Source organism: Salvelinus fontinalis, chromosome 22 (genome assembly GCF_029448725.1).
Source record: "Salvelinus fontinalis isolate EN_2023a chromosome 22, ASM2944872v1, whole genome shotgun sequence".
Lineage (NCBI taxonomy): Eukaryota > Metazoa > Chordata > Actinopteri > Salmoniformes > Salmonidae > Salvelinus > Salvelinus fontinalis.
In genome coordinates, this window is record NC_074686.1 from 14,167,168 (window position 1) to 14,192,285 (window position 25,118).

Sequence of the window (25,118 nt, forward strand, 5' to 3'; positions counted from 1 at the left end):
TAGACTCGAATAGTGTTTGTCGTTTGTTCTCGGTATCTTCATAACCATCAAGACTCAGATACCGAGAACAAAACGACAAACACTTGAATCCAATTCAAGATTTTCTTAACGGCCAGCCAGGAAGAGTAGTATAGAAGTAGCATTCAAACTGAGTGTCCTCAACCTATGGAATCCATGCAATAAATACTAATACATCTAAGGGACAGAGCACCATATAAAAAGGTAACGAAACTAAATGCATATGTAAACCACATATTCCCTTGGACACAGGATGTTCTAACACTGAAGTCATTCAGAGGACAGACTGTACTGTGCAGTATGTGAGTGGTCCAAGAGGATTCAGAGGCCTTATTGTTACATACATCAGTAACACAAAAAGGATACAGAGGCACAGATGGTAAAACGGATATTTCCACAAAGCTATAGTGGTTAATACCCATCAGAGGGTAAGGTAAGAACCTCCACAATAAACACTTACTGTTTGTATAGCATTTGTGCTTCTGTATGTCCACTTTGTATGCCTGCTTTCTGTCTGCTACTCTTTCGATTCTGTTTTCATTTGGTCTGCACTCACCCAGCAAAGGAATCCTCCGGTCTTTGTTTTTCAGATGGGCGGAAAACGTCAGCGGCCTGTCAACTACAGGATAACACACAGAAACATTCTTAGAGCCCTGATTGCTCCTCTTATGACACCAAAGAAACTTTATGATGAACGTCTACTAACCTTTTAGATAACGATGGAAGGTCTTGAGTCTCTTCATGGCTTGAGGATGAGAGTGAGACGAGCGCAAGAGAGAACAGACAGAGGACATGAATGCAGGGGGTGCTAGACTTTCGGCAGTTGATGATCCAGCCTACCTACGGAGGAAGAGACTGCGAGGTGCCCAATGAAGAGCGTCGGGCCTATCTATCCGACTGACACTTCTCCCTCCCTGTACCGTCTACGCATCCTCCACTACAACTCTTAAGTGCATCAACGCTATGAGCATCAACATTATAAGCAGTGGAAGACCAGCACCTAAGACTGAACCTGCCACAACCCTACATTTGTTTTTAAAAGTGTCTGAGATTCCCTTTGTAATGAAATGCGCTATATAAAATAAATCTATTATTATTTTTAGTGGGGAGATGACTTACCAGAGGAGTAGGACATCTTAATGCTGTGGAAAACACTGTCAGGAATATCAAACACCTGGGGGAGGGCAAGAAAAGGCATGAGACCATAAACCTTCACATCTCCAGAGCAACTTCCCCTTCTCCCCCCCATACTTCCCTACCTTCAGTACATTTTCTCTCTGTCCTCGGTCTCTCTCCTCCTCCCAGGCCAGAGTCTTCAGGACCTCCAGGCCCATCTCTGTCCCCCACCCGAATGGCAGACACTGCGGACTCTGGTACATCTGATACAAAGAGATAGGGCACCCACTTTCAACTAACTACAACGTATACAGACTTTAGAAAACATTCATAATGCTTCATAAGCACAACATAGATGGTTGAAAAATAATTTTGAAGCAGCCATAGCCATAAAGGGTGATATAAAAAGCAACACACATACACACTGACCAGAGTGCTTCGAAGGTGGAGTGTGGAGGTGAGGTGAGTCATGACGAGATTGGCGGGGATTATCTCCTGACAGGTGTGACACAGGTAGAAGGGCATTTTCCAACACTCAGTACTCACACACATCACCAACAGATAGACACCTAGGAAATGGAATCCGTCAGAGTACAGTATGTATGGTAGCGCAACTGGGACAAAACAGCATAATAATATTAACATCTGATATTTTATGAAAAGAGGGCACCCCTTTACCAATAATTGGTTCGGTTCTTTCTGGGTTCCGGAGGTACTCATACAAGGTAAACGATGGGATGCAGGCTATACCAACGGCAGAGAGAAGGAAAGTAAGAATGTTGTCAGTGATCTTGATGGCCAGTAGAACTGGACAATGAGATGAACGTATTAAACATATACTTTTCATTGGAGTCAGAAAACTCACCTTTACTGTCCTCGTCCCCTAAGAAAGAAGAAAAAGAGAGAGAAAAGGTTAGTTCATCTAGTCACTCTTTTGTTTTATAAACAATGTAACTCTCAAAAGATGTATCGTATGATGGGGAAACGATGCAGTAGTTGATTTTTTTATGGTTGGTGGTCAACATCACTAGTACCTGGTCCAAAGATATCTCCTAGCATCTTCTTGTGTTCCCAGTGACGCACATGTAACTTGTACTGCGACACAGACTCACATACCACGTTGCAGTCCTGAAGTGGATACAGAGATGACAGGGATGCACACACACAATTGATGAGCCTCCTGTTCCTCAGAGTGTGTGGGAGAGGGTTTAAGTATTTCCAGATGTAGAGATGTAAAGTAAACATGTTGAGCAGCCACCATGCCAACATTAGAGAGGAGGCATGTCACCAGTGCTGGAGCAGGACCTTTACCTGGGATTAAGTACTGAAGGACACTTAACCCCAGGAAAATTAGAAATGGTGGCTACAGTGTGGTGTGAGGAACAGTATTCCTCACCTGACAGTGCAGTCGACAGGTCCCTCTCTGGCTAGTAGCTGTGGTAACAACTGGAGCAGTACTTGCTGTAGCTACAGTCTCAACAGCTGTAGGTGTGACATAGGTCTTCTCTGGGCTTGACTTGGTCTCCATAGGAACAGCCTCAGCAACGGAATTCATGGTAACATCTTTGGTAATCAATGACCCTTCTGAGAAAGGAACTAAAGATCCATAACAAAATCGGTAATCTGCATTTTTGGAGGCCGATTACATTGCATTCCATGAGGAAACTATGTGGCAGGCTGACCATCTGCTACGCGAGTGCAGCAAGGAGTCAAGGTAAGTTGCTAGCTTGCATTAAACTAATCTTATAAAAAAAAAAAAAAAATCTTCACATAATCACTAGTTAACTACACATGGTTGATGATGTTACTAGGTTAACTAGCTTGTCCTGCGTTGCACGAATGTACCTAACCATAAACATCAATGCCTTTCTTAAAAATCAATACACAGAAGTATATATTTTTAATCCTGCATATTTAGCTAAAAGAAATCCAGGTTAGCAGTGAATATTAACCAGGTGAAATTGTGTCACTTCTCTTGCATTCATTGCACGCAGAGTCAGGGTATATGCAACAGTTTGGGGCGCCTGGCTCGTTGCGAACTAATTTGCCAGAATTTTACATAATTATGATATAACATTGAAGGTTTTGCAATGTGACAGCAATATTTAGACTTAGGGTTGCCACCCGTTTGATAAAATACTTGGAAAATTCCATAATTAGTCATGCTATCCCATGTTTTACTGTTTAAAGAATTGTCTCGTTATATGCTAGAGTTTTTTCTAACTTAATACAAACTTGTCTTTGTGGGACTGGGTCATTAGACTGGGCGTATAGCTAAGGTCCACTTCGGTGCGACCGCAGCATGTGACATCCCGTGTGTTTACTATCCACAGAAAGTCACATGTATGGAAACTTGCAGAAAGGAGCACTATAGTGTTTTGCTGTCGTGAATGCAGTTAGCCCGAGGGCTCAACCATCTATCTTAAATCTGCACGGACAACGAATTGCCTTTTTACACACCATCTGCTGACTGCCACGTATACAAAAAGGCTGTGCTTCTCTATAAAAGCAGAGAACACTGTTCGTTGAGCTTTTTTTGCAAATCTTATAAGTGTTTGAAAGAATCTGCAGTCTCTCTTCCTATAGAATTGTTACCACACAAGTCATCAGCATCTGGCTATGACTAGCAATCCTCAGAGACGAGGTCTACCCCAAACTATTAAATAAAATGTCTTATTATATTCTGTCTCGGTTGTCATTCAGTTAAGCCTGTACTCGATTGAACTATCATTTATGTATATGACTACTATAGATGCCACATAGGCAGCTTTCAATTGGAAAAGTTATTTTGGAGCTGTTCCTCTTCTCGCCCAGTGAGCTAGTCAGGTAGTGTGTACGGCACATTCGTCCAGAGCCACGTACCCTGAACCAGCTCACAGGAGATCCTGTGACATAGTACTCTGCAGGTAGTTAAAACCTAAAGCCTTATGTTTCATAGTGCTTTTAGAGGCCACGTAAAGGGTTGAAAATACATTGAGGCCAACGTCAGGGGGAGAGACAAGTTATGGAATACCATTAACAGAGACTAGTTAGATAACACCACGACTACCTTCTGCAACCCAGCCAATTTAGCAGAACTTTGTTTACAAAGCACTCCAGTAACATCCAAAGATCCTGAACACACCCCAGGGTGTGAGACTAATAAACAGCTTCCATCCCCAGGCCATCAGACTGTTAAACAGTCATCACTAGTCGGCATTCGCACAGTACCCTGCCATGAACCTTAGACACTGCCATGACCCACCTACTAAATGTCGACCGATTATGATTTTTCAACGCCGATACTGATACCGATTTTTTATTGGAGGACCAAAAATGGCGATACATCTGACAATTTTGAAATGTATTTGTAATAATGACATTATTATACTGAATGAACACTTCTTTTAACATAATACATCAATAAAATCAATTTAGCCTCAAATAAAATAATGAAACATGTTCAATTTGGTTTAAATAATGCAAAAACAAAGTGTTGGAGAAGAAAGTAAAAGTGCAATATGTGCCATGTAAGAAAGCTAACGTTTCAGTTCCTTGCTCAGAACATGAGAACATATGAAAGCTGGTGGTTCCTCTTAACATGAGTCTTCAATATTCCCAGGTAAGTAGTTTTAGGTTGTAGTTATTATAGGAATTATAGGACTATTTCCCTCTATACCATTTGTATTTCATTAACCTTTGACTATTGGATGTTCTCATAGGCACTTTAGTATTGCCAGTGTAACAGTATAGCTTCCATCCCTCTCCTCGCTCCTACCTGGGCTCGAACCAGGAACACATCGACAACAGCCACCCTCGAAGCAGCGTTACCCATGCAGAGCAAGGGGAACAACTACTCCAAGTCTGAGCGAGTGACGTATGAAACGCTATTAGGGCGCACCCCGCTAACTAGCTAGCCATTTCACATCGGTTACGCCAGCCTAATCTCGGGAGTTGATAGGCTTGAAGCACAGCGAAGAGCTTCTAGCAAAACGCAGGAAAGTGCTGTTTGAATGAATGCTTACGAGCCTGTTGCTGCCTACCACCGCTCAGTCAGACTGCTCTATCAAATCATAGACTTAGTTATAACATAATAAACACATGACCATTAATATGGTCGAAACCGGAAACTATCATCTCGAAAACAAGATGTTTATTCTTTCAGTGAAATACGGAACCGTTCCGTATTTTATCTAACGGGTGGCATCCTTAAGTCTAAATATTCCTGTTACATTGCACAACCTTCAATGTTATGTCATAATTACGTAAAATTCTGGCAAATTATGCGGCACAAACTGTTGCACATACACTGACTCTGCGTGCAATGAACGCAAGAGAAGTGACACAATTTCACCTGGTTAATAGTGCCTGCTAACCTGGATTTCTTTTAGCTAAATATGCATGTTTAAAAATATATACTTCTGTGTATTGATTTTAAGAAAGGCATTGATGTTTATGGTTAGGTACACATTGGAGCAACGATACGCACCGCATCGATTATATGCAACGCAGGACACGCTAGATAAACTAGTAATATCATCAACCATGTGTAGTTAACTAGTGATTATGATTGATTGTTTTTTATAAGATAAGTTTAATGCTAGCTAGCAACTTACCCTGGCTTCTACTGCATTCGCGTAACAAGCAGGCTCCTCGTGGAGTGCAAAGTAATCAGGTGGTTAGAGCAATGGACTAGTTAACTGTAAGGTTGCAAGATTGAATCCCCCGAGCTGACAAGGTAAACATCTGTGTTCTGCCCCTGAACGAGGCAGTTAACCCACCGTTCCTAGGCCGTCATTGAAAATAAGAATGTGTTCTTAACGGACTTGCCTAGGTAAAGATTAAATAAAGGTGTAATTCTTTTTTTTATTCGGTGTCCAAAAATACCGATTTCCGATTGTTATGAAAACTTGAAAATCGGCCCTAATTAAAATCGGCCATTCCGATTAATCGGTCGACCTCTACCACCTACCACCCAGTACCCTGCCCTGAACCTTAGACTGCTGCTCTATGTACATAGTCATTGTACACTGGTCACTTTAACAAAATGTTTACGAACCGTTTAAACAGTGCATTCGAAAATTTTTCAGACCCAATTACTTTTTCCACATTTCGTTACAAAAAAAGTTTCTCAATCTACACACAATACCCCATAAAGACAAAGCAAAAACAGGTTTAGAAATTTTTGCAAGTGTATATACACTGCTCAAAAAAATAAAGGGAACACTTAAACAACACAATGTAACTCCAAGTCAATCACACTTCTGTGAAATCAAACTGTCGACTTAGGAAGCAACACTGATTGACAATAAATTTCACATGCTGTTGTGCAAATGGAATAGACAAAAGGTGGAAATTATAGGCAATTAGCAAGACACCCCCCAAAACAGGAGTGATTCTGCAGGTGGTGACCACAGACCACTTCTCAGTTCCTATGCTTCCTGGCTGATGTTTTGGTCACTTTTGAATGCTGGCGGTGCTCTCACTCTAGTGGTAGCATGAGACAGAGTCTACAACCCACACAAGTGGCTCAGGTAGTGCAGTTCATCCAGGATGGCACATCAATGCGAACTGTGGCAAAAAGGTTTGCTGTGTCTGTCAGCGTAGTGTCCAGAGCATGCAGGCGCTACCAGGAGACAGGCCAGTACATCAGGAGACGTGGAGGAGGCCGTAGGAGGGCAACAACCCAGCAGCAGGACCGCTACCTCCGCCTTAGTGCAAGGAGGTGCACTGCCAGCGCCCTGCAAAATGACCTCCAGCAGGCCACAAATGTGCATGTGTCTGCTCAAACGGTCAGAAACAGACTCCATGAGGGTGGTATGAGGGCCCGACGTCCACAGGTGGGGGTTGTGCTTACAGCCCAACACCATGCAGGACGTTTGGCATATGCCAGAGAACACCAAGATTGGCAAATTCGCCACAGATGAACGCAGGTTCACACTGAGCACATGAGCACATGTGACAGACGTGACAGAGTCTGGAGACGCCGTGGAGAACGTTCTGCTGCCTGCAACATCCTCCAGCATGACCGGTTTGGCGATGGGTCAGTCATGGTGTGGGGTGGCATTTCTTTGTGGGGCCGCACAGCCCTCCATGTGCTCGCCAGAGGTAGCCTGACTGCCATTAGGTACCGAGATGAGATCCTCAGACCCCTTGTGAGACCATATGCTGACACATGCACATTTGTGGCCTGCTGGAGGTCATTTTGCAGGGCTCTGGCAGTGCACCTCCTTGCACTAAGGCGGAGGTACCGGTCCTGCTGCTGGGTTGTTGCCCTCCTACGGCCTCCTCCACGTCTCCTGATGTACTGGCCTGTCTCCTGGTAGGGCCTGCATGCTCTGGACACTACGCTGACAGACACAGCAAACCTTTTTGCCACAGTTCGCATTGATGTGCCATCCTGGATGAACTGCACTGCCTGAGCCACTTGTGTGGGTTGTAGACTCCGTCTCATGCTACCACTAGAGTGAGAGCACCGCCAGCATTCAAAGTGACCAAAACATCAGCCAGGAAGCATAGGAACTGAGAAGTGGTCTGTGGTCACCACCTGCAGAATCACTCCTGTTTTGGGGGGTGTCTTGCTAATTGCCTATAATTTCCACCTTTTGTCTATTCCATTTGCACAACAGCATGTGAAATTTATTGTCAATCAGTGTTGCTTCCTAAGTCGACAGTTTGATTTCACAGAAGTGTGATTGACTTGGAGTTACATTGTGTTGTTTAAGTGTTCCCTTTATTTTTTTGAGCAGTGTATATATATATTTTTAATTACATAAATATTCAGACACTTTACTCAGTACTTTGTTGAAGCACCTATGGCAGCGATTACAGCCTCGAGTATTCTTGGGTATGACGCTACAAGCTTGGCACCTGTATTTTGGGAGTTTCTTCCATTCTTCTCTGCAGATCCTCTCAAGCTCTGTCAGGTTGGATGGGGAGCGTTGCTGCACAGCTATTTTCAGGTCTCTCCAGATGTTAAATCAGGTTCAACTCCGGGCTCTGGCTGGGCCACTAAAGGACATTCAAAGACTTGTCCAGAAACCACTTCTGTGTTGTCTTGGCTGTGTGCTTAAGGTCATTGTCCTATTGGAAGGTGAACCTTTGCCCCCGTCTGAGGTCCTGAGCACTCTGGAGCAAGTTTTCACCAAGGATCTCTGTACTTTGAAAACCACCACTATGCTTAAAAATATGGAGAGTGGTACTCAGTAATGTGTTGTATTGGATTATCCCCAAACATAACACTTAGTAGTCAGGACAAAAAGTGAATTGCTTTGCCACATTTTTTGCAGTATTACTTTAGTACCTTGTTGCAAACAGAATGCATGTTTCAGAAAATGTTTTATCTGTACATACTTCCTTCTTTTCACTCTCAATTAGGTTAGTATTGTAGAGTAACTATAATGTTGTTGATCCTTCCTCAAGTCTATCAAAGCCATTAAACTAACTGTTTTAAAGTCACCATTGGCATCATGATAAAAATCCCTGAGCGGTTTTCTTCCTCTCCATCAACTGAGTTAGGAAGGACGCCTGTATCTTTGTAGTGACTGGGTGTATTGATACACTATCAAAAGTGTAATTAATAGCTTCATCTCAAAGGGATATTCAACGTCTGCTTTTTTCAATTTTTACGCATCCAACAATAGCTGCCCTTCTTTGCGAGGCATTGGAAAACCTCCCTGGTCTTTGTGGTTGAATATGTGTTTAAAATTCACTGCTCAACTGAGGGACCTTACAGATAAATGTACATGTGGGGTACAGAGATGAGCTGGACATAAAAAAAATAAAAAAATGTAAACCCTATTATTGCACAGAGTCCATGCAACTTATTTGACTTGTAAAGTTAAGTGGGGCAGCAGGTAGCCTAGTAGTTGGGCCAGTAACCGAAAGGTTGCTAGATAGAATCCCAGAGCTGACAAGGTAAAGTTCTGCCCCTGAATAAGGCAGTTACCCCACTGTTCCTAGGCCTTCGTTGTAAATAAGAATTTGTTCTTAACAGACTTGCCTAGTTAAATAAAAGGTTAAATATTTTTTCAAAAATTAAGCACATTTTTACTCCTGAACTTATTTCGACTTGCATAACAAAAGGGTTTGAATACTTATTGACTCAAGACATTTCAGCTTCTCATTTAATAAAATTTGCAAAAGTTTCCTAATTCCACTTTAATATTATGGGGTAGTGTGTAGGCCAGTGACAAAATCAATTTAATCAATTTTTAAAAATTCAGGCTGTACAAAAATTGGGGAAAAGTCAAGGGGGTTCTGACGATTCTGTGCTTCTACCTTTTGAAAAAGGCAGTTACACCTTTTATATTCATATACTACATGGCCAAAAGTATGTGAACAACACTTCAAATTAGCGGATTAGGCTATTTCAGCCCCCCCTGTTGCTGACAGGTGTATAAAACCGAGCACACAGCCATGCTATCGCCATAGACATAGACAAACATTGGCAGTATAATGGCCCGTACTGATGAGCTCAGTGACTTTCAACGTGGCACAGTTATAGGATGCCACCTTTCCAACAAGTCAGGTCATCAAATTTCTGCCCTGCTAGAGCTTCCCCAGTCAACTGTAAGTGTTGTTATTGTGAAGTGGAAATGTCTAGGAGCAACAACCGCGAAGTGATAGGCCACACAAGCTCACAGAAATGGGACCACCGAGTGCTGAACCGCGTAAAAATCGTATGTCCTCGGTTGCAACACTCACTATCGAGTTTCAAACTGCCTCTGGTAGCAACGTCAGCACAAGAACTGTTTGTCGGGAGCATCATGAAATGGGTTTCCATGGCCAAGCAGCCGCAGATCACCATGCGCAATGCCAAGCGTCAGCTGGAGTGGTGTAAAGCTTGCCAGCATTGGACCCTGGAGCAGTGGAAACGCGTTCTCTGGAGATTATGAATCACGCTTCACCATCTGATAGGCCGATGGACAAATCTGAGTTTGGCGGATGCCAGGAGAACGCAACTTGCCCCAATGCATTGTGCCAAATGTAAAGTTTGGTGGGTATGAATAATGGTCTGGGGCTAATTTATATGGTTCGGGCTAGGCCCCTTAGTTCCAGTGAAGGGAAATCTTAACGCTATAGCATACAAGCCTAAGGTCACCATGCGCAATGCCATGCGTAGGCTGGAGTGGTGTAAAGCTTGCCGCCATTGGATTTTAGACAATTCTGTGCTTACGTTTTTTGCCAACAGTTTGTGGAAGGACCTTCCTGTTTTAGCATGACAATGCCCCATGCATAAAGCAAGATGCATAAAGAAATAGTTTGTTGAGATTGGTGTGGAAGAACTTGACTGGCCTGCACAGAGCCCTGACTTCAACCCCATCGAACACCTTTGGGATGAATTAGAATGGCAACTTTGAGCCAGGCATAATCGCCCAACATCAGTGCCCGACCTCACTAACGCTTGTGGATGAATGGAAGCAAGTCCCCACAGCAACGTTCCAACATCTAGTGGAAAGCCTTCCCAGAAGAGAGGAGGCTGTTACAGCAGCAAAGATGGGGGGGGGGGGGGGGGGGTGTGACTCATCCATATTAATGCAAATTCTTATTTACAAATGTTCGGCAAGCAGATGGCCAAAAGTATGTGGTCATGTAGTGTATACATTTATATTCTGGACTCAGTCATTGCTCGTTCTGATAGGTCTTAAAATTTGTTGTTCTTTTTGTTTTATTTTTAGATTATGTGTGTACTGAATTGGACCTGCAATAACATCTGCAAAACTGTGTACGTGAGCAATAAACTTTGATTTTAGGGTGACTGAGCAAGAGGCAGAAGGGAGGAATAGAAATGGGACAGAGTTCGAGATGTGCTTTTCAACAAGGCAGCATGTGAAACCATTCCTTCCCAGTACGTACCCAGTTTGTCTCCAGGTGTAATGCTGGTCTTAAGGCTGCCCTCATGATCTCTTCTAATGGTCTGCAACTTCCTCAGAGCTACACACATCAAACACATGTTAGTGTGTGTGTGTGTGAGATAGAGACCCTGCAGTGTGTACACACATTTGAGAATCAAAATATGTATGTATGATTTAAATTTTCTCAAAAGGTGTGGGTTGCTGAAACAGTTGCTGAAATAGCAGTTGGCTGGATTCAACTCCATGCTGCAGCAGTATACGTGTTCCGGAGGCAGAGGCTTAGACCTCTAGACCACATCTATTCATTATTTTAAAGAGTGTGTTTGTATGCGTGTCTACTCACCCTCTGTGTAGACAGAAAACTCAACTGAGGAGAACACTGCTGGTTCCAACACAACTTGCTGTAACAAACAGACAAACCAGGTTATCAGTCAGAATTATTAAATTATTGGTTTGGGGGTGCAGTCTACAGATAGGGGTGTGGTATTGTTCACCTGTATCTCCTTATTGGCTGACTGACTGATGTCTTGCGCCTGATTGGCCAGGTCCAGGATCATGGAGATGAACCTGCAGCTGTACTCTTTATAACAGTCCTTCATCAGGAGGGTGGAGGGGTGACACACCTTCTACACATACAGAGATAGTCAACAAATACCAGTAGAGGGTGTAACACACACGCCAGACTCACACTTGGAGAGGTAATGAGCGATGAAGTAGGTGATACACCACCTCACGGGTGTCTCCTTCAAAAAGCATGTATGAAAAGAGATTGTGGTTAGCTAACGTCGAAGCTTGCTTGCAAGAGCCTGCCCTCTTCCGATTGGCTATTGTGCGGTCGCTTCTCTGCAATTTGCATAATATTGGAAATGCAGAACATTGGTTGCTTGCTCTCTTGTGGTCGACCTTTAAGTCGATATACGTCTGTCCTCTTCTTCTTCCATTGAAAATGACTGGTTGCTGGTAGCAGATTATCTTACCAAGTGTGAGTCCCCGGATACACACAACACAGTTACTTACGAAGTACCAGTAGAGGTGGTCGAAGCTGAGTGTGTGTTGGATGACCCTCCGTGAGGGGACGGGGAGGCGACAGAGCTGACAGAGGTAGGATCTCCTTTGGCCATGCCCTTCACAGCAGTACTCCACCAGGTGCTGTAGACCTACAGGTCACAGGTAAAGGGTCAGAAGTTAGGGGGAGTCACTGACACACAGGTGCGTTCAACAAGGGAAATAGTTTGTGAATATTGGCTAACGTTAGCTAACAGTCGGAGAAGATACTGTACGGCGAACGTAAGTGTCTGTTTCGGGTCTAAACTACCACTAAAAATAATCAAGCGGCCATGTAGATTTTTAGCGAAGTAGTTGTCAGTTTGAATATTGTCGCTAAAAAGCAACAGTAATCCTTAGAAAATGTAGCTGTTTGATGTTTCACCGTAACATTTCAGAATGTCCATTCAAAAATCGTTCAACTGAAATTGTTACTCTGGCTACATGTTCACTGCAAACAGAATTTTTTTTGAACTCGCCCCAGGTTTATGCTCTGACAAGTGAAAGGTTAAAGTTGATTTTGGTGGTCCCTACCATTGATTATGTTGTTATTAATTTGCTTACGTGCCATTGTACTTATGCTCACTGTATAGCTGAATATTGAGGCCTCTGTGCCTAGCTCTCTGCCAAAACCAGCAGCCCCACGTCTGTGAGAAAAGGGACTGTGGGTGATAGCGAGACAGCGTCTGTTTTTCTCTGAAACAAGGGCAGATTTGCATACCGCTGAGCCAGGTTCTCAGAAACCTTGTGTTAAGAATAATTTGCTATTTTAGCTGCACATGCAGGTTTTGACATAGATCACACCTTCTCAGATATAAGATCCTGTCTTTTGTTCGGGGCACAACTCAGGACTCAGTTGTATGTTTGATCTTTGACTTTTGTCTACAGCTGTATTTTTATTAATAAGTGCACATTGAGTATTCCTTATTTGTTAATTAAATAACTGAGCCCAGAAAAGTGGAACCAACATTTTCTATGGATATTGACGGGAAACCAGAGAGATGAAAGGTCACTTATTTGCACTGTGAATTAAAAAATGTATACTGTAATTATACTCAAGCCTGTGAGCCTTTGTCAGCATGACGTAAGCAAAGGCACCTGGCGAGGTCAGAGTGCCATCTCACCCCTGCTTGTTTGTTTTGATAGAGAAGGAAGAAAGCCTACTCGTTAGGAGTAACAGAACTTTAAGTATATAATGCTGATGTAATGTTTAGATTTGTAAACATGTTGTTCAGAATGTTCCAGAACCAGAATGTACTAGAACTACTCTAGAATTGACATAAATAGGGGAGTCTTGGATGCAGGTTGACATTTAGTGTAATGAGTCTTGTCCTGGAGGCAGAACTGAGGGATTTCCCCTTAGATATGCCAGCTGCAAAGTAAAAATTGTCTACAGTGTAAACATTCATGAAAACAAAAATATGTTTAATTCAAGGTTAGGAGTGTGGTTAAGTTTAGGTTTAAAATCTGATTTTATGACTCTGGCTGTACCAGCTAGTGAGCTGCCTCCAGAACAAGATTCATGACGAAAAACGCTAACCTGCGTCGGACACTCACTACTTTATTGATGTCAATCTGAGATGTTATCAATCATGTTTACATCAATAGTTATTGTATATGATGTTATGAAAATGAAACAATAGTATGACTTGTTTTGACTGGGTTCGAACATGTTCTAGCCATGCTGATATGTGCAGAGGCCGTGTTAGTGTGCTGTGAATAAAGAGACTTCTGAACTAAACTAGGAAGTCGTCGACTGATCCTTTATCTCCATTTGGCAACCCAATGGCTGGGGGATGGCCATTTCCTACACTATGTAGCAGTGGTTATTAGTGTTGTCACTATTCCAGAATGTTTACATCGATACCAGGTTGATGGGAACTGACTAGGTTTCTGATAGAAGAATTTGAATGTTTAAAATAATGACTAAAGTATTCCACCCCGAAACTGTATAACTGTGTGAAATGTATTAGAATCATAAGACTAAGCTGATGTGTAGTTTAGTCAGAATTAGAACATTGTGTTTCTTTTATCTATGTAAGCAGGGAGCAGTTGTGAAACCAATAAAGGAAATGTTGTCCCCATCCAGGGAGTGGAGAAACAAATAGGCTTGTAGAGTGTGGTGAAATGTGATAACTATGTATGGGTGTAGAGGAAAAATACAGCCTGCCTGAGAAGGGAGTAGCCTAACTTGCATGTGTGTGTATAAAAAGATTGACTCTGCACTAGAGGGGCAGAGCGCTCTCTGAATAAAGAACTGATCATTGTATGCTGGGACTCTGTCTGTTTCTTAAAACTGGAGCCTTACAACCGCCAGGATACAGATAGTTATAAAATAGTTCAGTTAAAACATTGAGATAGAAATTCTAGTGACAGTTTCACTATATGTGCATCCCTGTAACAAAAAGAAAAAAAAACACTTCTCCCTCAAATATCTGTTTGGGCACATCATATAGTATTATGTTCATTGTGTGGGTGTTAGGCAACTCTTCTCGGGAATTACAAGCCTCGTTGCACTGGTCATGGAAAACAAAGACGACAACAAGCATGACAGTCATTATCTAGAAGCTATGCTGATAAAGTCACAAAGGGATCATATAACTGACCTGATGTTTCTGTGCTGACCAATGAGAATGTACATGTGTAAGTTGACAGTATATAAGGAGATGTAAAACTTAGGTTTGGTAAATAAAGACTAATTGGATTCAAGCATTTGTCGTAAACTTGTTCAATATTTTAATTACCATCACAACCCTACAAAAGATTTAGTATCATGATACCACTGCAGAAATGACAGATTTCTCACTTCTTTTAGGTTTTCCCTCAATTATTTATATATTTTTATAGAAAAAACAATAAATGTGTTATGTCCACAACAACGCTTAACTTCTCTAGGGTAGGGGGCAGCATTTGGAATTTTGGATGAAAAGCATGCCCAAATTAAACTGCCTGCTTCTCGGGCCCAGAAGATATGATATGCATATAACTGGTAGATTTGGATAGAAAACTCTAAAGTTTCCAAAATGTTAAAATAGTGTCTGTGAGTATGACAGAACTGATTTGGCAGTCGAAAACCTGAGAAATCCAGTCGGGAAGTAGTTTTTGGGGGAGTTTTGTAGAAACCCCCCAAAAACAACCTGAGGATTAAAAACAACCTGAGGATTGAAAAAAAACATAGTTTGACATGTTTCTATGGACTTTACGGATACAATTTAGATTTTTTGTCTGCGTTTGAGCCTGTGGATTACGGAAGAAAACGCGAACAAAACGGAGGTTTTTGGATATAAAGAGACTTTATCGAACAAAAAGGAACACTTATTGAGTAAATGAATGTCTGCTGAGTGCAACCATATGAAGATCAACGGTAAGGGATTAATTTTATCTCTATTTCTGACTTGTGTAACTCTTCTACTTGGCTGGTTACTGTTTGTAATGATTTGTCTACTGGGCTATGTTCTCAAATAATTGTAGGGTATGCTTTTGCCGTAAAGTATTTTTTAAATCTGACATCGTGGTTGGATTCACAAGAAGTTCATCTTTAAACCTATGTAAAATATTTTTGTTTTCTGAATTTTTATGAGTATTTCTGTATTTGAATTTGGCGCCCAGCAGTTTCACTGGCTGTTGAAGAGGTGGGACACTAACGTCTCACGTACCCAAGAGAGGTTAAACCACATCAGGAGACTTCTGGGGGAAAAAATAAATAAAATTATGTTTGAGTGTAGTTACCTTAAAATTTAAGTGGCATGAGCCTAGCACTGTTTGGTAAGCAGTGTTTCTATAGCGCACATGTGATGGAGTATGCAAAACAAATGCCCACTGGATTGATGCAAAAAATAATTATTTTGCCAGGTAGGCATAGGCTAATTTAAAAGGTTTTTGGGAAAGCCTTTCCATCTACCTGAATACTTATTATTTAACTAGGCAAGTCAGTTAAGAAAAATATATATATATTTACAATGACGGCCTACCCCGGCCAAACCCTCCCATAACCCGGACGACGCTGGGCCAATTCTGCGCCACCCTATTAGCATCACTAACGACTACACAAAGTGTTAGATAAACACGCACGGCACACACAGACAGGGGCATTCCTTCAGAAAGTTGCTGGGAATACAAAATCACGGATGCCTTCTGCTCATGTCTTACGATAAGCTTGGGCAAATGAATACATTTAACAGGTTCAATACATTTAGTTTCTTTTCAAACATGCGACACATTTGACAAAGTAACAAATGCTAGTGAACCGTTTTTCACGTTATAGTATCGAACAAGTCTCAGTACACCGTGCAATGCTAGTGGTTATGAGTCTCTAGAACCAGAGCCTACTGCGATGTGCACATGCCATGCCATGTCACTGACATACTGTGTCACAGCCTTCCTCTTCCCCCCTGCTACAGTCTTGATGGTAATGGTTCCTACCCAGCAGAGGGTGTTTCCTGTTGGGGTCTCTGTGGTACTCTTGTATAGTCATCCTCTCTGGTCTGTCAGCTAGAGAGGAAGAGGGATGGAGTTAGAGGAAAAAAGGGAGAGATTAGTTTAACATGGATGTGTTGACTAAGAGATAAAGTAGTGATTGAAGAGAAAAGGACATGCTCACTCACCTCTGATACACTCAGCCAGCCTGTCAGTCTGAGTCAGGGCCTGCATGACTGAGAGACAGAGAGAAAGTTAGTTAATCGTGTGGAATATAACTTCTTACTGTACCAATGAATAGCAGTAATGTGACAGTTGTACCTTTAGAGTAGCCACTTCTCTTCAACTTCACAAACACACTCTTAGGCATGTCCAGCACCTACACACAAACACACACACGTGAGTAGGCCCGACACGGCACACACACCCATCACAATGAGAAAACCAGTACAGTTACCCGTAGCACTCCAGGTCCATTCTTGTCCATCTCTTTGACAGCTAGCGGCCGTATGAGGTTCAACATATCCATGTTAGGCATCCAGGAGAAACTCAACACATCAGGGTCTGTGTAGCTCTGATACACACACATACACTTCAATTAAACTGCAGCCAGTGTAGTCTGTCATTTGTTTTGTTTCATTTGTGTGTGTGTGTGTGTATTTACATAGTAGTTGGAGAGGTGGTCAGCGGAGAGGAGGTGGTCTATGATCTGTCCTGGGCCACACTTCTCCTCACAACTGTGACAAAGGTAGAAAGTATCCCTCCCCTCTGGACACACACACAATGTCACCAGGCACATACCTGGGACATACACAAATGAAGAAGTCAGAAAGAAACACACGTCACCAGGCACAGACACAAATGAAGAAGTCAGAAAGAAAAACACACTTACCGATGATGGGATATTGGGTGTTTGTGGGTTTCCTGGCCAGATGCTCCAGAACCGAGATAGCGGCAAAGTAGACTACACAACAACAACAAAAAGAGCAGAGAGATCAATCTAGTCCATTCACATTGTGAACATTAAAGAGGTAGGGGCTAGGAGAACGGGCTAGGGATCGAAATGGAATAGGGCCATAACAGAACAGATTCAGATTTGTCTACCAGTGTTTACACTTAAAGTCCACTGTTAACTGAAGACAGCAGAATTGGCTTACCTTGACCTTTGTACTCATCTGAGAGAGAGAGGGGAAGAGAAAGTGGGAGCGGAGGGAGATATAAAGTGGGAGGGTGAGAGATGTCGTGGAAGTAGGAAACATTGGTTACATAACATCTCAGATACTGTGAATTCAAATAGACTTTATTACAAAGTAACAAACCGAGTTGGTTCATGGAGAAACTGCCGGACTCAGTCTCAGTCCACTCCTTTTATACAAGTTTCATAGTCCCTCCACGTTATGCTAATAACCATATCCCCTCAGCTTTACTCCACCATTGTTTCCAAATCTAAGTTCTTCCCTCTAGGTGGGGTTTCTGTCACGGATCCCCCCGGTACTGCTGCACATTCTGCCCACCAGTTCTGGAGGTCTACGTCACCGGCTTTCTATGCTTCACTGAACAGGACTCATCATCGTCAACCCCGGGACTGTCTTGTCTGATGACACACACCTGGTTCCCATTTCCCCTGATTTGTATCATCCACATGTGCCCTCTGTTCCCTCCGTCATTGTTCACATGTCTATCGTCCCGTGTCGTTCAACAAGGTTTACCCTCGCTCTTTTGTTTGGGTACATCCCAGTGTTTTTGTGTTTGTTTTGGGTGTATTAAACCCCAATTATGTATTCTTATGTCTGTCTATCTCCAAATCCTTTATACCAGCGTGAGTTTCCCCTCCCTCTAGTTCCTTGGATCAATTATATTGGTGTCGCGCCTATACATAATTTCCAAAAACGAATAAGTACAGATTACTATAGGCAATTATAAGATTGCTATATGCCATTATCGGACCATATTACTACGGGCCATTATAGGATTACACCAATAAATCCACTTAATCCCAGGATTACACATATTGCCTTTGCTTACTTCCTTTAGTGCTATTCAGCCTTTTAACAAGAAACACATTCTCCTAATAGAAAACCCCCATAGAGATAAAAGGGAAAACAGTTAACCCTTCTCCCAAACTGTTACTTTTTAAATTAAGATTTAAGAGTTGTCTCAGAGACACAGAATACTGACTGGGTTGACAGAAAGCAACCCAATGCTGGTAACCTGGCAGTGCACAGACCATACCCGAGGTACTCTAGCGGTTTGAGCATTGGGCTGGTAACCAATAGGTCGGTAGTTCGAATCCCCTAAACAACAAGGTGAAAAATCTGCCGATGTGTCCTTCAGCAAGACACTTAAACTACCCAGTGTTTCCAGATTTATATGAAATATGATCTATAATTACTTACAATAACAGTGAAATAGTTATCCTTCCAAGAAATTGTAATCATATTTGCTAAAAGGAAGCTTTTCTGTGCTGGAATGGTGTGGGCGTATACCGGTAATTAAAAAAGATTCACACAAGTAGCTCGTTGATTGGCCAGCTCATCCTCAAGGAGATAACATGTTCGATGAGGAAATGGCAAGCATTTTTTAAACGGTCCGCATGAGATACAAGTTTGAGGTTTAAGTGTTTTTCTCCGAATAATGCTTTGGCAACAAATACAAGTATAGGGCGAGTCAACATCTTCGGTATCTGTAAAAATATGAACTTTTTAAAAGTGAGATTTTCACTGGACTGTTACTTTGTGTTATACTGCAACCTTTCTATATCTGTTTTTCACATTTTGGATAAAAATCTATCAAAACTATTCCAAGCATTCTGCAACAAGAGACCAATAGACACACCCTACCTGTCTGGAAGAGCTCTGCCACTTGCTGTAGTTGATGGGACAGACAAAACACGTAGTGGTTTTAATGCCAATTTAAAAACACAGCAATATGAAAATACTAATGTCTCAAACTTAAACACATCCTTGAACAAAAGGTGCACTGAGTTTCAGTCCTCTTATCACAAGACCTTGATTTCCTGCTGTGGTTTGTACAGGCAGTGTTCCTATGGCAGGGGCAGCAAACAGTCTTCCTGCAGAGCTACTGGCTATTGCTCCAGCCCTGCACTAGTACACAAGATAAATATCCTGCTCCATGGGGCCATTATGAACTGAAACAGGTGTATTAAAGCAGGGCTGGAGCAAAAGTCAGCACCCCCAGTAGCGCTCTAGGAGGGTTGGCCTGCCATGGCTTAGAAATGCAGTTTGTACAAAACACATCTTGAACAATTGTGAGCTGCATGACATCCCACCTGTTGATGTTGCTTCCTGCGGACATGCTGCTTGAAGCTGCCGATGGTGTCAAACTTCACACCACAGTCCTACAGCCGAAAATCATAATTTATCATAGCCATGACTTACAAGAACTGCATACAAGTCATATATGGATACAATAATCACCTAACCGCCATGATAAAAAATGTGTCAAAACACATTCACATTTCAGACACCAGTCACCCATATGGAGCGTGATCAGGGCCCGTTTGAAAATGCAATACTAAATAGGAATGTGAAAATTATAAATGCATTCTTCTATCAGTGTGCATTATTCATACCACAATTAAATTACAAAGTTTAAATAAAACTAGAAAATGGTTCAGAAATTCTAAATGGTCATTGGAAGAAACCAAATGGTAAACAGAAAATCCTAAATGCACTGTGCAAAGTGAACATTTTTATTTTTCAAATAACCAATTAAACATTATCACGTAACAACTTCCATGTTAATTTTCAGTGTATGGAAATTGACTCGGGAACAGATGCAACTATTCAGGTCTCAGGCAAGGATAGGCCTACTCATCATTACAGGATGTACCAAATGGACAATTTCTCTTTACGTTTAAAACTGCCTTTCTTTTAAAATGAATAAAATGTAATTTAATTAAATCAGTTAAAAAAAACTGCAAAAAAAAAAAAAAAAACATCCTCACTGTCGACTGCGTTTATTTTCAGCAAATTTAACATGTATAAAAATAAGATTCAACAACTGAGACATACTGAACAAGTTCCACAGACATGTGACTAACAGAAATTGAATACTGTGTCCCTGAACAAAGGGGAGGGGGGGGGGGGGTCCCTCACCCTCCGAGCCAACAGGTCCCAGACGTGCTCAATGGGATTGAGATCCGGGCTCTTCGCTGGCCATGGCAGAACACTGACTTGCAGGAAATCACGCACAGAAAGAGCAATATGGCTGTTGGCATTGTCATGCTGGAGGGTCATGTCAGGATGAGCCTGCAGGAAGGGTACCACGAGGGCGGAGGATGTCTTCTCCGTAACGCACAGCATTGAGATTGCCTGCAATGACAACAAGCTCAGTCCGATGATGCTATGACACACCGCCCCAGACCATGATGGACCCTTCACATCGATCCCGCTCCAGAGTACAGGCCTCAGTGTAACGCTCATTCCTTCGACGATAAATGCAAATCCGACCATCACCCCTGGTGAGACCAAACCGCGACTCGTCAGTGAAGAGCACTTTTTGCCAGTCCTGTCTGGTCCAGTGACGGTGGGTTTGTGCACATAGGCGACGTCGTTGCCGGTGATGTCTTACAACAGGCCCTCAGTCCAGCCTCTCTCAGCCTATTGCGGAGAGTCTGAGCAGTGATTGTGCGTTCCTGGTGTAATTCAGGCAGTTGTTGTTGCCATCCTGTACCTGTCCCGCAGGTGTGATGTTCAGATGTACCGATCCTGTGCAGGTGTTACATGTGGCCTGCCACTGCGAGGACGATCAGCTGTCCCTCATGTCTCCCTGTAGCGCTGTCTTAAGCGTCTCACAGTACGGACATTGCAATTTATTGCGCTGGCCACATCGGCAGTCCTCATGCCTCCTTGCAGCACGCCTAAGGCACGTTCACACAGATGAGCAGGGACTCTGGGCATCTTTCTTTTCGTGCTTTTCAGAGTCAGTAGAAAGGCCTCTTCAGTGTCCTAAGTTTTCATAACTGTGACCTTAATTGCCTGCCGTCTGTAGGCTGTTAGTGTCTTAACGACCGTTCCACAGGTGGATGTTCATTAATTGTTTATGGTTCATTAAACAAGCATGGGAAACAGTGTTTAAACCCTTTACAATGGATTTTTACAAATTATCTTTGAAAAACAGGGTCCTGAAAAAGTTTTTTTGTTTTGCATAGCGAGATCTAATGCCACGTGAATTCACAATGCAGCGGTGCTGCTGCCAGCAACAGTTTGGGTCTCACTGAGCATCCCTTTCAGATGGTTAAGGATTGCACCTGTACCACAAATATTGTATCTCAATTCCAAATTGCAAAGTTTGCATTTCGTTCTCAAGGTACTGCCATTCAGGACTTTGCTGCTGTCGCTTGCCTTTCTCTGCTATTTTTCAACTGTTAACGACAATGATGTAGTGGTGGCGAGTCGACTCTCAAAAAATGTATAAACCGTGCGAATGTACAAAATATACCCCAAAATGTGCGTGCGCCCGTTCACGCAAAAGTTGGCTTTTAAAAACAGTTATTTATTTTTTTAAAGTTTGAGAATGGGCTCACCTCCCCGCAAACTTTAGACCATGTGTTAGTGAGTAGAGCAAAAATCAGAAGACCGGGTTCATATTCCTGAAGGAGCCATACAACAATTGATAATGCGCATCTCATTTAATTGGACCTAGTAGGGTAGTAAATATAGGCTATATGTATTTCAAGTTTCGCAATATCATAGGCAGCGTGAGTTATTATACCGGTATACAGTCGAGTTTAACAAGCGAACAGTTTATATTTGACATTGAAGTAGGACCTACTGTAAGTACTATAATTGCATTTTTTGTAGCCTGCCTTAGACAATGTTTCAGAATTCGCTGGTAATCAATCATAGTTGATGCAAAACATTGTTGAATTAAAACTTTTTGCTGACACGTTCACAATAATTTGCCACTGTTCTCTTTCAGAAACTGACAGTCCTTTTCCAGATACAGCATAAATTACTGCTAAAGATTAAAACATCCTGCCAACACAGTAAATAGACTGGTAGCTTATGTAAAATATTTCACAGTATGTTAAGGCTTAGGCTACAGTATTGCTGTGCAATACCAGTGTGACATCATTGCCTATTTAATCTCTGAGCCTATACAAAGGCAGGACATTGAATCCCAATGATCTATTGATAAACTAAAATATTGAAATCTTTCGCATGCCATGGCCTAATGTCAATAGTTCCAAATTATACAACAAATAAAGGGTGTTATTGTTGCCATAAAAAGTGTTTAGGCAGAGTTATTCACAAACAGTTATGACTGGTCTGATTTATAAAATGAGAAATATGAGTATGTGTGCCAAGTTTATAAATCTAAATATTTGTGTGCACAGTCGTTTCAGAAATGGCACACATATATTCAGTGTAAAATTTACACAACAGTTTTAAATGAGGCCAAAGGGCACCAAAACAGCAGAGAAGTTGAGCCCTGTGCTTCAACGCTCTTAGTGCGTCAGTTTCCGTAACAACTATGTCGTTTACTTTATGGATCTACATTATATAAAAATAGGTTTTTCAGCTAGGGATTTGACTTAAAATTTAGGCTCCCAATTTCATTTAAACCCCTACTCATCATGAATATGTTGTAACTGAACCACCTCAGTTACAATTAAACATAATTTGACCTCCGCCATCTATTGCATTTTGCATATCGCTCTGCCATTGCTCATTCATATATATTCTTATTTTATTCCTTACTTAGATTTGTGTGTATTAGGTAGTTGTTGCAGAATTGTTAGATTACATGTTAGATATTGCTGCACTGTCATAACTAGAAGCGCAAGCATTTTGCTACACTCGCAATAACATCTGCTAACCATGTGTATGTGACCAACAAAGTGATTTGATACCAATCTGAGCCACGGCACAAATGACTGACAGGGTTCAAACAAGAGTCTTCTGCACATCAGAAGAGCACATTGGCACGCGAAACCAAAGCTATATAGCCAATGCAAATCTTCAGGTGTCAGAGTAGTTACTCGTCATGCAAACAACTAAACACACATAGGAGATGAGTAAGTTTGACTAGTGTTGTGTTACTATGCCTGAGACCAGAAAAAAATGCATTGGCTCCCTAAGCTAAATTGCCTAGGTTTAGCAGGTTAAGATGCTATTCTGGTGTATAGGAGAGCAGTTTGAACCCTGTCAGTTACAGTAGTCTAAAAATCAATGCACAGAGAGCATGACACCACTATGATTTTTCATTGTATGGTGGTGTAGTGAGTTTCTCCTGGTCCATAAAGCGATTTGCATACACTAGAGAAAATGCTAAATTGGGAAGTTGTAAAATAAAAAAGCCACTTTCCATTTATAAAAGTCTGTTATCCATTTTCATATAGAATTATTATTTACCTTTTCCAATCAGCTATTTTCATTTTAACATTGCAATTTCATTGTGGCATGAATCATGCACACTGATATGAAAATATACATGCATTTTAATTGAGCATTTAAGTGTTGCAATTTTAAAACGGGCACTGATCATCCTCCATACACCCCGACAATTCAACAGTTGTATCATGACAAACCCAGCAAGACAAACCCACCTGACAAGCGAGCCGATAAGGCAACATTTATCTTGCTTGGTTTGCGTTTCGTTTCCTCAACCCAGTCCGTCAAAATTGCTGTGTTCTCTGTCGTGTGAATCTGTAACACAACACAATGGAAGCTGTACATTTCCGGCTAGGAGAAAATGTTTGATCTTGATGGTAAAGAAGTTGCCTCTGCAGCGTGGTAGACGAAAACTTGAGATAAGTTGAAGCATCATATTAGACCCCCAACCAAACAGTCATTGCCCCCAACAAAAAGCAGCACTTTCTGTTAATAAGAACATACGGTTAGCTAGAAGGATGGTGGCATGGATGTTAACTTTGCAATACCTACAAACTGCAAGCCAACTAATAACGGTCAAACGAAGCTATAAAATGAGACGTGATTTGCTTTGCAGCGAAATTCGCTGTGGAATGTGATGCCTTCTACGCCATGCACAATCGATAAAAAAATGACTAACCATCCTCCACAAAATAGCCTAATTTTACCTAGAATATTTCTGCTAAAACATCCCGTCTTCGACCGTGGAGAGCTGAAAACTTTCCGTTCTTTTGTTTAGAGGTGTGTCTCAACAATTTATGCGAAACGGCGCGCGAAGTCTTCACTGCAGTTGCGCAAATGACTTCTCCAGTTTAAACAGCGACTACCTTTAACGAATCCCTTTGAAAACCGCCTGAATCAGCGACATGAGTCGGAAACAGTTATGGTGCGTTCAAGATAACTGGGAACTCAGAAAATACGAGGTCAACTCATGACGTCAGTGATCTTTGTTGTGGAAATACTCCTTAAAAATATATCTTAGACACCAGAGCTTGTGAATTCAAAATATACTTTATTAGAAAGTAACAAGCCGAGCTGGTCCATGGAGCAACTGCTGAATTCAGCCTCGGCATCATCATATATACTGTTTCGTTTTTACACCGTTTCACAGTCCCTCCTCTTTTATGCTAATAGCCAACTCCTTGTGGCTTTACGCCACTATTATTCCCAAATCTAAACTCTTTGCTCTGGGCGAGGTTTCCCCTCCCCTCTAATTCCTTGAACCAATTATATTGGTGGCGTGACAGTGACTGTTTCTTTAAAAAATTATATACATACTTAGTTACAATCA

General features: G+C 41.9%; 1 protein-coding gene across 5 annotated transcripts in view; it reads right to left on the minus strand.

The window, feature by feature from the left end:
* LOC129819896 (uncharacterized) overlaps window positions 1-24,816 on the minus strand; it is a 103,253-nt gene extending 78,437 nt beyond the window's left edge. For 2 of the 5 annotated variants that reach the window (XM_055876584.1, XM_055876581.1), the window contains exons 1-20: window positions 17,588-19,249; window positions 17,323-17,394; window positions 17,095-17,231; window positions 16,888-17,004; window positions 16,752-16,809; window positions 16,619-16,666; window positions 16,437-16,505; window positions 11,988-12,127; window positions 11,465-11,596; window positions 11,314-11,371; window positions 10,972-11,049; window positions 2,531-2,730; window positions 2,169-2,262; window positions 2,000-2,017; window positions 1,813-1,878; window positions 1,564-1,703; window positions 1,278-1,397; window positions 1,138-1,192; window positions 725-763; window positions 575-637 (exon numbers count right to left, since the gene is read on the minus strand). In XM_055876584.1, coding sequence (XP_055732559.1) covers window positions 575-637; window positions 725-763; window positions 1,138-1,192; window positions 1,278-1,397; window positions 1,564-1,703; window positions 1,813-1,878; window positions 2,000-2,017; window positions 2,169-2,262; window positions 2,531-2,730; window positions 10,972-11,049; window positions 11,314-11,371; window positions 11,465-11,596; window positions 11,988-12,127; window positions 16,437-16,505; window positions 16,619-16,666; window positions 16,752-16,809; window positions 16,888-17,004; window positions 17,095-17,231; window positions 17,323-17,394; window positions 17,588-17,762 — 1,879 coding nt within the window. In that variant the 5' untranslated portion in view covers window positions 17,763-19,249. Of the gene's footprint in view, window positions 1-574; window positions 638-724; window positions 764-1,137; window positions 1,193-1,277; window positions 1,398-1,563; window positions 1,704-1,812; window positions 1,879-1,999; window positions 2,018-2,168; window positions 2,263-2,530; window positions 2,731-10,971; window positions 11,050-11,313; window positions 11,372-11,464; window positions 11,597-11,987; window positions 12,128-16,436; window positions 16,506-16,618; window positions 16,667-16,751; window positions 16,810-16,887; window positions 17,005-17,094; window positions 17,232-17,322; window positions 17,395-17,587; window positions 19,250-19,270; window positions 19,296-19,719; window positions 19,789-24,003; window positions 24,104-24,495 lie in introns of those variants that run through there. The other 3 variants (XM_055876583.1, XM_055876582.1, XM_055876585.1) reach the window with 3 other exon arrangements.
* Window positions 24,817-25,118: the final 302 nt, after the last annotated feature.